This window comes from Hemicordylus capensis, chromosome 3, assembly GCF_027244095.1.
Source record: "Hemicordylus capensis ecotype Gifberg chromosome 3, rHemCap1.1.pri, whole genome shotgun sequence".
Lineage (NCBI taxonomy): Eukaryota > Metazoa > Chordata > Lepidosauria > Squamata > Cordylidae > Hemicordylus > Hemicordylus capensis.
The window spans coordinates 346545214-346560554 of NC_069659.1; the positions used below are offsets into that span (position 1 = coordinate 346545214).

General features: G+C 47.8%; 1 protein-coding gene across 16 annotated transcripts in view; it reads right to left on the minus strand.

Annotated features, from left to right (window-relative positions):
- The window catches only part of MCF2L2 (MCF.2 cell line derived transforming sequence-like 2), a 440334-nt gene that overhangs the window by 284747 nt on the left and 140246 nt on the right, over nucleotides 1-15341 (minus strand). For all 16 annotated transcript variants that reach the window (XR_008318527.1, XR_008318525.1, XM_053304949.1 and 13 more), the window contains 4 exons: nucleotides 14354-14478; nucleotides 5810-5924; nucleotides 2398-2517; nucleotides 288-479 (listed from right to left, as the gene is read on the minus strand). Coding sequence is in view for 14 of the 16 variants with exons in the window: in XM_053304949.1 (XP_053160924.1) it covers nucleotides 288-479; nucleotides 2398-2517; nucleotides 5810-5924; nucleotides 14354-14478 (552 nt within the window). In the remaining 2 variants the exon portion in view is untranslated. The remainder of the gene's footprint in view (nucleotides 1-287; nucleotides 480-2397; nucleotides 2518-5809; nucleotides 5925-14353; nucleotides 14479-15341) is intronic.

Genomic DNA, 15341 nt, shown 5'->3' on the forward strand with positions numbered 1-15341 from the left:
GCTGGTGGGTGAAATACAGCGGGAGAGGTAAGAGTACCCTCCCCATAAAGATCTCCCCCACCTTCGAACCGGCCAAACCATCAGTCTTTCAAACCAGTTCGGAGGCCCACAAAGGGCCTCCGAACCGGTTCCATGCACATCTCTAATTCTGACCTACCTTCTACCCACTCCAGAGTTTTCATTAACCCATTTTTGTGTGGATTTGTTAATCTTTAACAGCACACACAAACACACATTAATTGTGCATGCTTCTATAGGTCTATACTGAGTGGTTCCGTGCAGCTTACCTTCTCTAACTGTTTGTGCAATTCAAGGGACTTCCCTAAAACATCGTATTTTTTCTTGGTCTCATTGGCAAAGTCGGTACAGATACGCCTGAGTTCGACACACTTTGGTTTAATTGAGTCAATTGCATAATGGTTGTTTTGGATCAGCTGGTCTCCGTGGAGAGCCAATGACTGGGCTTTTTCCAAAGGTTCCTGTAAAAGGAGAAAAAGGGAATAAGAAAAATGTGGAAAGAGGTGAGATCAAACAAAGACTTTCCAAGTGAACTGGGAACAAAGCAAGTTTCTGGTGCCACAGTTTCCTTATTTTAAGTCAATCCCCATTTCTTGTGTGTGTGTAATTGCTGAACTATTTGTCAAGCCCCCAAGAGCTTCATAATGGAAGGGATGGGGGTCAAATGCCACCGGGGTCCTCCTCCTCCTCCATGTCTCTCAGCCATGCTCCTCCGCAGGAGCAAGGCTGTCCCTCTGGCTAGGGATATGCATGGGACCAGGCGCAGGTGGCTCGGTGGTGTGTCTCACTTTAAGGGTGGGGGAGGGTGCACTTACCCCTCCCTCCGCTTCCCCCCTGCCAGTGCCTGGTATTTTACACGTCATACAGGGCGGCAGCGTACTTCCCTGCTGCCCTGTTTGCTCTTCGAGCGGAAGTGGCCAGAAGTAGCTGGTGCATCTGCGCCCACCGGGCACGCGAGTGTGCATGTTGCAAGTAGGCACATGCGCACCAGCTACTTCTAGCCACTTCCAGCCGAAGAGCAAACAGGGCAGCAGGGAAGTATGCTGCCGCCCTGTAGGGCATGTAAAATACTGGGCACCGGTGGGGGGAAAGCGGTGGGAGGGGTACGTGCACCCTCCCCCGCCCCTAAAGTGAGACCCCCCCCGCCTTCAAACTTCAAAAACCCCCAATGTTTGAACATGTTCGGAGGCCCGTAAAAGGGCCTCCAAACAGGTTTGTGCACATCCCTACCTCTGGCCATGTCCTCCTCCTCCTCCACACTATCCTGCTCGGCTCTAAATAACCCCATGAACTTGCAGTCATCTTGAGGGAGGGCCGGTGTCTCTTGCAAGACTCTGCTTTGCTCTCATGAGACAACGTGACACCCAAAGAGCCAGACACAATCTCCCGTTCCTGCAGCTGTACCCGGGGGTCAAAGGCCTGGAGTGTAGCAATAGCTGCTTCACCCCCTTCCCATCACCTGCCTGAGGTTCTGGGCCAGAGGCACTTCTCTGCAGAAACTCAGGCAGCCTCGCCCTCCTCTTAGTGGCTCAAGGCACCCAAACCTTGCTATGTGTGGCTGCCCTGAGGCAGGGGTTCTCCTATGGCAGGGGTTCCCCGCTTTGGCTCTCCAGTTGTTGCTGGACTTCAACCCCCTCCATTTCTAGACCCTGTGGCTGGGAAACCAGCCTGTCCTCCCATCAAGTCGTCCAGTGCAAGTTTGACATACAGGGAACATCTACAGAAAAAGACAGACTGGCTGGAGGCCATTGTGGCTGGGGAGGATGGGAGTTGTAGTCACACAACATCTGGGGATCCAAGGTGGGGAACGCGTGCTCTATGGGATGCCCCTCTCTGTCCTTTTGCCCCTATCTCCCAATGTGTCCCAGCCTGGTTCCTTCACTCCTTCTGCCTGGCCACCCTCAAATGCCTGAAGGTCTCCTGTCCTCTCAAATTCCTCTGTGCATTCTCTGTGGTTGCCCCTTATGGCTGGAGCTCCTGTCTGACATGGGCATTAACACACACACACACACACCCCAGTGAGCCCAACTTTTCCAGAAAGCCTTTGGAGAGACTCCCAATGCCATCCCTAACTTCAATGAAGCCTACGCCTGTGTCACTGCCTTTGCTCACATTTATACCGGCCACCCTTGTCTCTTCCTCTGCACCTCACCCTTCTCCACTCTCTCGTCTTCCCTGCTTCCAGAATTTAACTCTAAGCTCCTTGGAGGCAGAGGCTTGTCTTTGTTTGTAAAACTCTGCAATGTTCTATGAATACGGATGTCATGATATCAATCAATAATCAATCAATCAATAATAATATAATATCAGCTTCTACTAATAGTAATTTACTCTAGCTTGTCTGTAAGGCCTAGAGGGGAGGAGGGGGGAGAGGCAAACCTGTCCTTTCTCTTCCAGTTGCTTTTGCTCCTTCAGGATATGCTCCACGCGAGAGACACTGTCTCCAATATCAATCAAACCGGCCTGTACTTCCATCAAGTTGTCCAGTGCAAGTTTGACCTATAGCGAACGTGTACAGAAAAAGACAGAATCCATTAGCAAACTGGTGAGAACTTTCTTGCGGTCGCCAGGTTATAATAGCAACATAGAAAGTTGCCTTTTATTGTGTCAGACCCTTGGTCCATCTAGCTCTGCCTTGTCCATAGTGACTGGCAATGGCTCTCCAAGGTTTCAGGCAGGAGTCTCTCTCAGTCCTACCTTGGAGAGGCCAGGCACTTCTGCATCCACTGAGCTATAGCCCCATCCCCTAAAGGGAATAGCTCAAAGCAGATAGCGCTCACATGCAGTCAGGGCGGTCATGCTCGCTACCACATGACCAGCTCTCCTTCCCAATCGAGGCCCTTGAGAGATGATCGTAGGAACAGAGTCCACTTTCCCAACAGTATTTCTTCCTGGCAAATGTGAACACTTTCTAGCCATGGATATAAGAGACCATAAGGCAGAGGTGAACGAAGTGGTATCTCCATTTCCCCCACCTCATTTTCCAGGGGCAAAAACGGGAAGCATTTGGAGAGCTTTTCAGGGAGCCGGTTGCATGTGGAACTTGCTGGTGCTGCTCCTCTCAGCGGCCATCAGCTCGTAGCCACTGTTTCCTCTATAAACCCCCCTTTCAAGTGATGCTATGTATGTCATCACAAAGTGTCGTTCTGAGGGGATTTTTTTTGGGGGGGGTGGGGGTTGGTTGTGGCAGACACCTCTGGGGCCACCATTCCCCCCACCCTAGAACCTCCCTTGGAATAGTGAGTGATATATATGATGATATAGTATCAATTGGAGGGGGGATTGTGGGGCAAAAGGGAGCCACTGAAAGGAGTGCTGCCACAAAAGAGGTAGCAGGAACAAGCCAGGAGAATCATTCCCCACTGATCATTCCCCACGGATTCCCCTTGAAATTTCGAGCTGAAAGTTCTCATCTGATAACTTTTGGCTCAGCCCTATGGGCCATCCATGGGAGCAAGCCCAAGTGCACTCTCTATAAAGAGCCACAGGCAATCTTGTACAAGGCATGTACTTTCAAACATCTGTCTGCCCCATCCACACATTACAGTTTTAGGTATGCACTTTACAAGAGTGTACAGCTAAAAAACAAAACGTGCACAGTGACTTCTTGAGCCAGCGCTGAATCCTTCTCTATCTTTTTGCCCAAGCTTGATAAGAAGACATAACGTTTATAGCCAAAATAAAATATTAATCCACTTAAAGTGTTCTGATTCCATAAGGTTGCTGATTGTGGTACATATTCCAGCTGATTCATTCCTCACATATTATACTTTCACAACTACACATGAAACGTTTGACATATTTCCATAGCTGAAATATGTGCATGCAGCAACCATATGTTTTTATGTGTGTGTCTCATATAGGTACATCCTCTATAGAACCGGGACTAGCCATGGTTACTTATTAAGTCTTGTAAACATTTAAGGACTAGGTACCCAAGAGTTTGTGCAAGGCCTTCTACAAAGCCAGTAGAAAACTTTGAGGAAAATTGTCTTTGGAGTAGAAAGATTCTAAATTAGACCTTCCCTCCCAAATAACGGTTCAGATATAGGAACAAAGGAACATATGAAGCTGCCATATACTGAGTCAGACCATTTGTCTATCTAGCTTAGTCTATCTAGCTCAGTATTGTCTTCACAGACTGGCAGCAGCTTCTCCAAGGTTGCAAGCAGGAATCTCTCTCAGCCCTATCTTGGAGATGTCAGGGAAGGGACTTGGAACTTTCTGCTCTTCCAAGAGCGGCTCCATCCCCTAAGGGGAATATCTTACACTGTTCAAACAACAAGTCTCCCATTTATGTGCAACCACGTCAGACCCTGCTTAGTCATGACCCTGCTACCGCAAGACCAGCTCTCCTTCCAACAGAGGCTTCTTCACAGCTGCAGGCAGGACTCTCTCTCTCTCAGACCTATCTTGGAGATGTCAGGGAGGGAACTTGGAACTTTCTTCATGCAAGCAGGCAGATGCTCTTTCCAGATGCTCTTTTACAGTGTTCACACATGTAGTCTCCCATTCATATGCAACCAGGGTGGACCCTGCTTAGCGAAGAAAACAAGTCATGCTTGCAACCAGCTCTCAGCTGTGCACTGCACAGATCGGCTGACACCTCTGACGTCAGAAACCTTCCCAAGAAATCTTCCCCTCCTACAATTGCTAGAGCAGTTTTTCACTTTTTGCATGCATTTACAATTTGATTTTTAAAAATAAATACATAAAAAATTGGGGACCACCAGCCTGAAGCATGTGGTTGGGGTCAAGACAGATGGCCAGTGGTGGGTCTCTTCTGTAAAAGCTGTGCAGCCTGCCTCCAGCATCACAAAATCATATGCACATGCCTACATTTCCTGGGTTATTGGCTCTGGTTTCAACTATACCTAAAACTGTAGTGTGTGAATGGGACAGACAGACAGAACTGGTCTGTTTATTCCCCCATTTCCATAGGGCTGCTAAAACCAGCTCTGGGAGAATGAATAGGCAAATTGCATGGGGAGAAAAGGTTAAACACTCCCTTCTCCAGTATTGCTGCTCTGATTGAACATGGAGCCTCTTGCAGCTCCATTAAAACAAACAAACAAAAAAACCCCACACAAACATATCAGGAGATCCAAACGCAGAAGTCCTGTGGAATAAGTCGTTTGCTCTCTAGGGTCTGGAGGCTGAGATGTATGGAACTGGGCAATTCTGTTGATTCTTTCTGGGGTTTACAAGCTGAGAGCTGGCAGGGACTTTCCAGTTAGATTATACAGTTCCATTTCAGGACTGGACGGCAATGAAAAGTGCTTTGATAGTGTTCCTTTTTGGCTAAGATCAAGTGTAGTGTTTGCGAGTAAGCTGAAAGTGAGAGTTTACTCAGCATCCACACAAGATTGCCGACTTCTGTTGGCTTTTCCCATGGGATTTCATGTGCAGGAAAGATGGCCAGCAGGGACCTCACACAATTTCTGCAGTTCCATCTACTGGCCAGCTCTTGCTTTCTGTGATTTGGCTGACAGGTGGCACTGCAGAAATTGTGCAAAGTCCCTACTGGTTGTATGACCTGCACATGAAATGCTGCTGGGAAAGCTGATGGAAGTCTACAAGGGTGTGTGGATGCTGAGCAAGCTCTTGTCTTCAACATATTGTACTTGCAAGCTCTTATCACAGCACTGTTTATTGCTTTCTGGAAGAGCCCTCTGTCTCCCTTTCTGCTAACACTACACATCAGCCACAACAAGTGTACAGAAAAGAAACTAGCAACTAAATTTTAAAAAAATCCATGTTGTATAGAATAAGCAAGGGTGGGGGGAAGTACTTCTCTGAAATCTTGCTCAAAGTGTCGGAGCTGCAAACACTGTTCCAGTTTCAGGTGGTGCTTGGACCAAAATTGATCAAAGGCTCTCTCTGTTTCATCCAACTGGGCTAGCAACCTGTTGAGACAAAGAATGGTAATTTAGGGAAGTATAAGTTTCTCTTGAATTCAGAGCTGTGAGAAAGGACAAACAGGTAAAAATAGGATCAGCCTATTAATTCCTATCATCGAGGAAGGAGGACAATTGTCCAAGAAACCAGGCCTAAGTGAAGCAGTGTGCTGCTGTCCACTGGAGGGCCTCTTACACTCCGAAGACCAAGGGGATAGTGAGCAGAGAACAGTGAAGGCCTTCATCAACCCCATTCCTCAGCTCAGAATCTTACTACATTCACCATGTTAGAGCAGACATATCATAGCCTGCTTAGCTCAGCCTGCTTAGGTTGATCATAGCTCATCCTGCTCATCATATCATCCTGCTCATATCATAGCTCAGCCTGCTTAGACTGTTGAAGTCTCTTCCACCAACAGGCAGATAGGTTTGAGAGGAGAGAAATCACACCTGCCCAATGAAGTGAAAGGTATTGGCTGCATCTCTTACTCAGCTGTTGATCTCGTCTTATCTCTTTTTGGTCGCTAATTTTCCTGCTCTTCCCCCTCCCAATTTATGGGGGCAATATCTAGGCTGATGAGCAGGATGAAGCACATGGCCAACTGTCTCAATATTCCCATTTCCACAATGGCACAGTCTCTCCAAACATGGAACTCTCCTATACCTACCCTCTAGTACTGCAGAGGGCAGCACATCTGCTTCCAAATGCGACTTAGCATCTGACATACAGCAGGGGGAATCCAGTGGTTTGTAATGAGCACACGAGCTCTAAATATGATGATAATTCATGTTATGCATTTCCTGCATCACATATTCAGCTTATGCATTCATGAGAAAAACTGGAAGGTAATTCCTCCTGAATCCTCTTTGCATAGCCCAATCCAGCCCAGGATTGTTTCAATGTCAACAAAAACTTTTAAAACAATAATTAGTCAACACAGCAATGCTTGGAGAGAACTTTCGCTGGGCTACTGTGACCAACCCTGCAGACTCTGTCTGAGTCATCAGGAAATTCTGCCAGAAACGCTAGTGAGATCAAGGATCCACATATTTTAATATAATCTGGAGGACAACAGAAGCCACAGTGGATAGGACATTATTTTGCAAGGCAGATGCAGCACACAAACCTCTTCTCCAGCTGCTTCCCATCTCCTCTCTCTAGCTTCCTCCTTGGATCTCTGTCTTTGGACAGACTCCTCCACGCACTGCCTTAGGCATTCTCTTGAGCAGGGGTGTCAAACTGCAGTTCTGAGGGTGCTTTCCAGACTAGACCCTACAACAGGGTCAAGACGAATCTCGGAAGAGTCCACTTCCTGTGTCGTGACACCGCAGTCCCTACGTGGACAGCAGGATGCCGTTCACATTTCCAATGCCTTGTTGCGAATTTAATCGCTGCAATATAGAGCAAGGACGTTGTATATACGGCGTGAAAAAGTTGCTGGTTTTCCGGGTTGTTAGTTGCGGCGAGACTGCTCCCCCTGCTGTTTATGTCCTGAATGCGACTTGCCGAAATGGAGGCATTTTGCTGCTGATGAGCAGCTGGTCTGGAAAGTGCCCAGCTGTAGTTGGCCTACAACTCCCATCATTCCCAGTTACAGTGGCCAGTAGCCAGGGACAATGGGAACTGTAGGCCAACAACAGCTGAAGGGCCGCATTTTGACACCCCTGCCATTGACGAGTGTCGTTGCCAAGAATGGCTCTGTCTCTGACCTCTCTGCTGTAGAATTCCCTTTGTCTGATCACTACCTTAGATCCTTCAGCACTGCTCAAAGTTCATCCTCCATCTGTGCTGCTTCCTACTCTTTCTGTAACTGGCAGTCCCTTGATTACACTGGCTTTCTCCAAAGCACTGTCCTCTCTGTCACCTCTGCAAGCTACCTAAGCTCTGAAGTTCCCGCCTTCAATTAGTCCCTGTCCTCAAGTCTTGACAGATTTGCCCTGTTCTCCAATGGATTGATTCACCCCTCTCTTCTCCAACCCTGGCTCCCTCCCTCCCTCCATCCAGTATCTATGTTTCTTCTCTCAGTCAGCTGAACAATTTTGGAGGAGCACAAAAGAGACAGCTGACTACGTCCACTCTACATTCAACCTCTCCTCCTCCTTGCCTATCACCCACCTAGCCAAGCAACACAACTACACCTCCCAGATTCACACCAGCTGTAGGAATCTTCATTGCCTCTTGTCTACCTTGATGCCATGCAAAGGTCTATGCCTCTGTCTTCCCTCCCTGCTCTCTGCCCAGGACTTTGACACATTCTTCAACGTCAAATCTGAAACCATCCATCTTCTTTTGTCTCCTTCCTTTTTTTCATCCCTCTCTCCTCTTTCACCTCCCTCAACCCTTTCCTCTGTCCACCCTGAGTTCAATACCCCATTGTCATCATCATCAGTTTTATTACAGCCATTGGCCAGCAAAAATGGTAGTAACAAATATACACAATACGTCAATAAAACAATGCTAAAACACAATATGACAGATTACAATCAATAATAATAAATTATTGTCTTCATCAAATACCTCTATGTGTCCCCTTGATCCAAGCCCCTCCCAATTCTTGGCTGCCATCTCCCTTATCATGACCATCAGAACTTAAGAAAAGCCCTTTTGGATCAGGGCAAAGGCCCATCTAGTCCAGCATCCTGCTTCTCCCAGCAGGATGCCTCTGGGAAGCAGGTGCCTCTGGGAAGCCTGTATGCCTCTGGGAAGCAGGTGCCTCTGGGAAGCAGAGTGCCTCTGGGAAGGTGCCTCTGGGAAGCCTGCATGCATTGTTTTAATGCTGTAAACTGCCTAGAGACTTTGGTAGTGGGTGGTATACAAATATGATAGATAGATAGATAGATAGATAGATAGATAGATAGATAGATAGATAGATAGATAGATAGATAGATTTAAAAAGAGGGCAATTGCCTCCTCCCATTGGTGTTCCCTAGCACCTGGTGTTCAGGGGCTATACCACCTCGGATCATGATGAAAATGATCTACCAAGGTGCACAGGACTGGCAAATGGTTAGGAACTTCAGAGAGAGCTGGGGAGGGGTTTGGAGGTACGCTGCTACTTCTCCAGCTAAAAGTCTGCACCTATGCTCACCCTCTCACCTGGAGGATCTGAGCTCCCTCTGTGCTGCTGCTGCCGGTCCTCATCAGTGGCCCAGCTTCCTTTTATTGACACAACATATCCCTCTCCACATTCCACAAAATCCCACCTCTTCTCCTCACTTGTGCCCTCCCCTTCTGGGCACGACTGGCAATCCCTAGTGGGCTGTGGCTCCCCTCCCCCACACCTTGAATTTCTGCCTCCCTAGTGGCCCGTGAGGTTTCCTGTGTCTCTCCCCCAGTGCTGGGTGGGCAGGGTGGTTGCTCAACAATGATGCCCCTGCCTGTCTTAACCTGACTTGCTGCTACCCCCTCCACACTCCCAATTCATTGGATGTGCGTTGTGATCATCCTGGCAAAGTGGGAGGGGCTGCATTTGGTGGTGGGACCAGACCTTCTCCTTGCCGGTGGAGCAATGTTGGTGTCCTAGCTGGGACCCACGAAGACCAGTACATGTAAGTGAGTTCCCGAGAAGGCTAATATCCCTACAGCACATCATTTTCATTTCTCTCCTTGGGCTTGTTCCCTACTGCATTCAAACATATCATTGCCTCCCTGTAATATGTTTGTTTGTTTGTGTTTGTTTGTTTTTTGATCCAGTCCCCCTCTCCAATTGCTGTCCAGTCTCCCTTCTACCCAAACGCCCTAAAAATGCTGCTTATTCCCAGCGCCTGGATTTTCTCTCATCCAACATAGCTCTTTATTCCCCACCCCCAATCCGGCTTCTGCCCCTGCACTTCACTGGACCTGCGCTCACAGAAGTCACCAATGATCTCTTTCCTGACAAATCAAAAGGTGTCTTTTTTGTTTTGATCCTTCTTGATCTCTCTGTTGCTTTCAATGCAATTGATCACTCTCTCGCTGGACTCCCTCTGTGCCTTGAGTCTTCATTACTGTCTTCAAATGGTTCTCTTCCAGTTGGTCTAATCCAGAGGTAGGCAACATGTGGCTATCCAGATGTTGCTGAACTACAACTCCCATCATCCCCAGCTACAATAAATTGTGGCCGGGGTGATGGGAGTTGTAGTCCAGCAATATCTAGAGAGCCACATGTTACTTATCCCTGACCATTCTTTCAAGCTTCCACAGGGGTATGTTCTTCCTCTTTCCTTCTCTCTATTGGGATCCCCAAGGGCCCCTTGCTATTCTAATCTAGACAATGTCCTGGGTGACCTCATTAGATCCCATGGCTTTCAGTGCCATCTGCATGCTGATATTCAGCTCTGTCTCCTTGCCCCAAAATGTTCTCCCTCCCTCCAGTCCTGCATCTCCAACTGCCTATCTGACATTTCAGCTTAGATGTGTCTTTGTCGTCATCATTATCATCAGAAGCAGCCGCTCAATATTCCAAGACTGAACGATCCATCTTACCTCCCAGGTTCTCCTCTCCACATACCCTCTCTTGTTTCATTGACAGGACCACCACCCATCCACCCTGTTGAACAAGTTCAAAGCTTTGACTTTATCTTTCACTCCTCTTTCTTCTTTGGAAACTTTTTTGTTGAAAAGCGGTATATAAATATTTGTTGTTGCTGCTGTTGCTGCTGTTTATGCCCCATATTCAGTCTGTTGCCAAATCATGCCACTTCTCTCCTCACTGTATTGCAGGAACACAGCCTTTCCTCTCTGTCCCATTGGAAGAACTACTCTAGTTCATGTCCTGGTCATCTCTTGCCTTGTGACAACCCTCACTACACCACACTTGCCTTGCCTTCATCCACACTGGTTCATTTTGGTCCCCTTACTTCCATCCAGAACTCTGCTGCCAGAATTATTCACCAATGGTCACACCAATCAATCCATGCTCCTTCTTAAACCCCTTTCACTGGCTTCCTGTCCACTCCCAGGTCCAGCACAAGCTTCTTGTTCTTGCTTTCAGAGCCCTCCATGGCCCTCCCTACCTCTCAGACCTCATCTCACGTTACACTCCAGCCTGTGGCCTTCACTCCTCTAGCTCCATCAACCAAAGGCCACCTGCTCCTTCAAGGCACCCCTGCCCCTGCCTTCCTGCTGCCCCTTATGCTTGGAACTGCCTCCCCCCATGACTGTGTGATCCCTCCTCTCTTATTTCCTTGAATTCCCACCTTAAGACCCACTTTTCCATCAAGCCTTTGGCCCAGCACCTTAGTCCTTTCTCTCTACTGTAACTCAACTTAAGTACATGTAACTGAAACAACAGCATATTCTTCTTCTGCTTACCCCTGCCTCCATTTCAGTCCCCTCCCTCTGTTGCTTGTATCAACATCTAGATTGTGAGCTGCTCGGGGCAGGGACTTGTCTGCTCATTCTTTGTAAAGTGATAGGCAGATGGATGGCATGACGATGGTGGTGATGAAAGCACGTTTCTCCCCCATAAAGACAGGGCAGCTTTGCAGAGCAGAGAGGGCAGTCACTGTGGACAAATCAGGAGGAATTGCCCATGCTCAGTTGACTGTGCATATTGCTACCGTTGATCAACATAGGAGCACTGGAAGAACCATGCTGGAGCAGACTAAACGTCCATCAAGTTCAGCATCCTGTTTCCAAGAGTGGCTAGCAAGAAAGCCCACAAGCAGGGAGTGGAAGGCAGAAGCCCACCTTGTTGTTTATTCCCAACATCTATTACTCATTTAGCTATTCTGGCCAATTGCTGCTGATAGACCTACCCTCTATAGCAAACTTTCAATATATAACAAGAATCCAAGTTCATACCCCTTCTCTTAGCCACCATGCCACATTAGTGCTCATTGTGCATGCACCACACCCACATGTTAGCCTTAATGCAATTTTCCAACATTCCATTCAAAGACAACGGCACAATATCCAATCAACACATAATGGAAGGGAGACGGACATGGACTCGCTCCAAGGGAAATAACCAGATTGTTGTTCACTCCTTTAAAAAAAAATGATCCAGGGAGATGTGCATTCCAGCATTAGAGAGGGTGAGGTGTCGAAGAAGAGAGCAAAACAGAGCACAAGCAAAGGCTCATGTGACAGCAAGGCATTGATGCAGCAGGGAAGAGATAATACAATCTTGCTGATGTTGACCCTCTTTATTATTTAGGGCTCAGATGCTGTACAGAGCAGTTCAGCTCTGAAGCAAGATTAAATAAACAAGAACCTTTTGTATGGGCAATTCCCTATAAATCTAATAGGTCCTGTCATTTAATCTCTTGTAATTGAATTTATATAATAAATTTAAAAATTCATCACCAATTTAGAGTCCCTTGTGATCTGCAGAAAAGAGAAAAAGGATCTGAAATCCTCCCCTCCTACCAACCTAGCTACAGCTTTCTCATCCTTATTTGCAACCAGCCACGGTGGGGAGGCAGCAGCAGCGAGGAGGTAGCGGCAGAAGGGGAGGGGAGGGGACGGCTTAAAAGCCGGTCAGAAATGGGGCGGGGGGGGGAGTGGGCCGGGCGGGCATCAGAGATGCTCGGGGGAAGAGGGTGCAGACGTTCTGCGCCAGGTCTGCTAGTTTAACACTGAAAATATACAAGGGGCCCAACAGAGGCAGCTGGAAGCCACAGGCAGGAGTTGAGGGCATGCCCTCTCTGCTGCTGTTACTCCCCTGCAACTGGTACTCAGAGGCATCCTGCCTTTGAGGCTGGAAGTGGCCTACAGCCCTCTGACTAGTAGCCGTCAATAGACCTCTCCTCCATGAAGTTATCCAAATCTTATCTTATCTTATCTTAAAGCCATCCAGGTTGCTGGCTGTCACCACATCTCTGGCAGAGAATTCCACAAGTTGATTATGCGTTGTGTGAAAAAGCACTTCCGTTTGCTGGTCCTAGATTTCCTGGCGATCAATTTCATGGGATGACCCCTGGTTCTAGTGTTATGGGAGAGGGAGAAGAATTTCTCTCTCTCCACTTTCTCCACACCATGCGTTATTTTGTAGACCTCTCTCATGTCTCCCCGCAGTTGTCTTTTTTCTAAACTAAATAGTCCCAGGTGTTGTAGCCTTGCCTCATAAGAAAGGTGCTCTAAGCCTTTGATCATCTTGGTTGCCTTCTTCTGCACCTTTTCCAGTTCTACAAAGTCCTTTTTTAGATGTGGTGACCAGAGTTGTATGCAGTACTTCAGGTGTCGTTGCACCATAGTTTCGTATAAGGGCATTATAATATTAGCCGTTTTATTTTCAGTCCCCTTCCTAATGACCCCTAGCATGGAACTGTCCTTTTTCACAGCTGCCGCACATTGAGTCATTCACACAAAGACATGTACATGTGCATGGACACTTGTATGTATGTGCAATGTAATGGGCTTGTTCTAACGACCGCACAGGGGAGGGCTGGAGGGAAGCCACACTCTTACTTTGTGCCTCTCAGATGGTCAGAGCCTCCTCTGGGCTCTGCAGCTCACATACCCACACAAACGCTGCATTGCTGAAATTGCAATCTGGGGCCTCCACATATCCCACAATGCATTGCGCGAACAGCGGAGAGGCAACGCTCAGTATAGCATCAGCTCTCCTCTCTCTGGTCCTGCTTTACACAAAATTCATGCACAGCTCTTCACACATTATATTCAACACACATGCAGTACATGTGCAACACATGTGCAGCCCAGGAACAGTTTAAATTGCGCCAGCTGCACAGACAACCAAAACAAAAAGGCAGGACGGCTCTTTTCATGTCCTACCTCACTTTTACCTGGGCTACCCAGACTGGGAACTGCTGGGTCGGGAAGAATCCTGGTTCCCCAGATGACCAGATTCCTGGGTTAACCCCCTTCTGCTCAGGAATCTGTGGCTGTGAGAACAACCCTAATGTCTGAATAGGCTCCTGGGAGATAGCATTTAAGATGTCATCTTAAGGCAATAGTGTATTGCCTTAAGGTGGGAGGCAAGAGGCCAACGCATCGGACCAGAACTGGGAAGACTGGATTCAAATCTCCACTCAGTTGCAAATAAAAATCCACTAAATGACTTGAACAGGTCACTGTTTCTTAGCTTAATCTACCTCCCATGTTTGCTGTGACAATAAAAGGCAGGAGCGGTAACCAGGGATAAGCTTTCCTCCCTCTCCAAATAAGGAAGAAGAGAATGAAGCCCTTTGCGTGCAACTCCTCGCTTGGCAATCCTCTCCTTGACATTTTTCATTTGATATGTGGATGCAGAGAAGAACAGACCAAGAGCTGGGGAGACGCGCTGGAAATTGTACTTACACTGCAGAACGTGTGGTGCATATGTGGTGTGTTTCGATCGCATTTTAACCATAAAAATACTGCTCTTTTTTTAAAATATATAAAAACTTAACTACAATGCAAATGATTATTCAAAGGGAGATGGAAGACACATTCACACTTCTCAGGGACTAGCCAGAAAAACTGCTCCACAGACTCTGAGCTCTCCACTAACCTTTCCACAGTTGCCACATTTTCAAGCTCATCTGGGCTCAGTTTGCTGGTGGCGCTTCGTGTGACAGGCTCTCGGATACAAGTCAGCAGCGTGGCCCCCTGTTTTACAGCTAGTTTCAGCTCATCCTGTAAAGAGGGGGAAAGAAACATGTTGAAGAGACCTATGTTCATCTCACCTGTGTCTATCATAGCACCTGTCCTGAGCTGCGAAGGCTAAAGCCACGAACCTGCAAATCTGTGTTCCGCTGCCCTGTCAGGTATGCTGTCAGATTATATGTTAAAAAAAACTTCCCTGGGCGGTGAAGCCTTCCTAGGCTCTGTCCACCAATATAGTCATTGATTGCCTTAAAGCAGGGGTGGCCAGGGACTGTCCAGCTGGTTTAAGGGGTGGCCAGGGGTGCGTCAGGGGTGGCCAGGGACTGTCCAGGGGTGGCCAGGTATCCAGGTGGGTCCAGGTGTCCAGGGGTGTCCAGGGACTGTCCAGCTGACTGTCCAGGGACTGTCTAGCTAAAGCTTGGGACTGTCCAGCTGGTTTTGGACTACAATTCCCATCATCCCCAGCCACAATTGCCAAACTTCTTCCAGCAGCCATGATTTAGGACATAAGAAGAGCCTTGCTGGACAGCCCCGAGGACAATTTAGTCCAGCATCTTGTTTCCCACGTGGGCCCATTAGATGCCTCTGGGAAGTCCACAAGCAGGAGATGAAGGTACACCCCCTCTCCTGCCATTACTCTCCTGGCAACTGGTGTTCAGAGTCATCTTGTCCCTGAATATGGAGGTAGCATATAGCCATCAAGACTACCAGCCAATGTTAGACTTCTTCTCCATGAGTTTGCCTAATTGCCTTTTAAAGCCATCCAGCTGGTTACATCATGTGGCAACAAAATAAGAAACTTGCTAAGAGCTGGGTCTGACAGTCTAATTATTTCTCCCCCAAAAGAGAGGAGAGTTGGTCTTGTGGTAGCAAGCATTTAGCAAAGTCCCCTT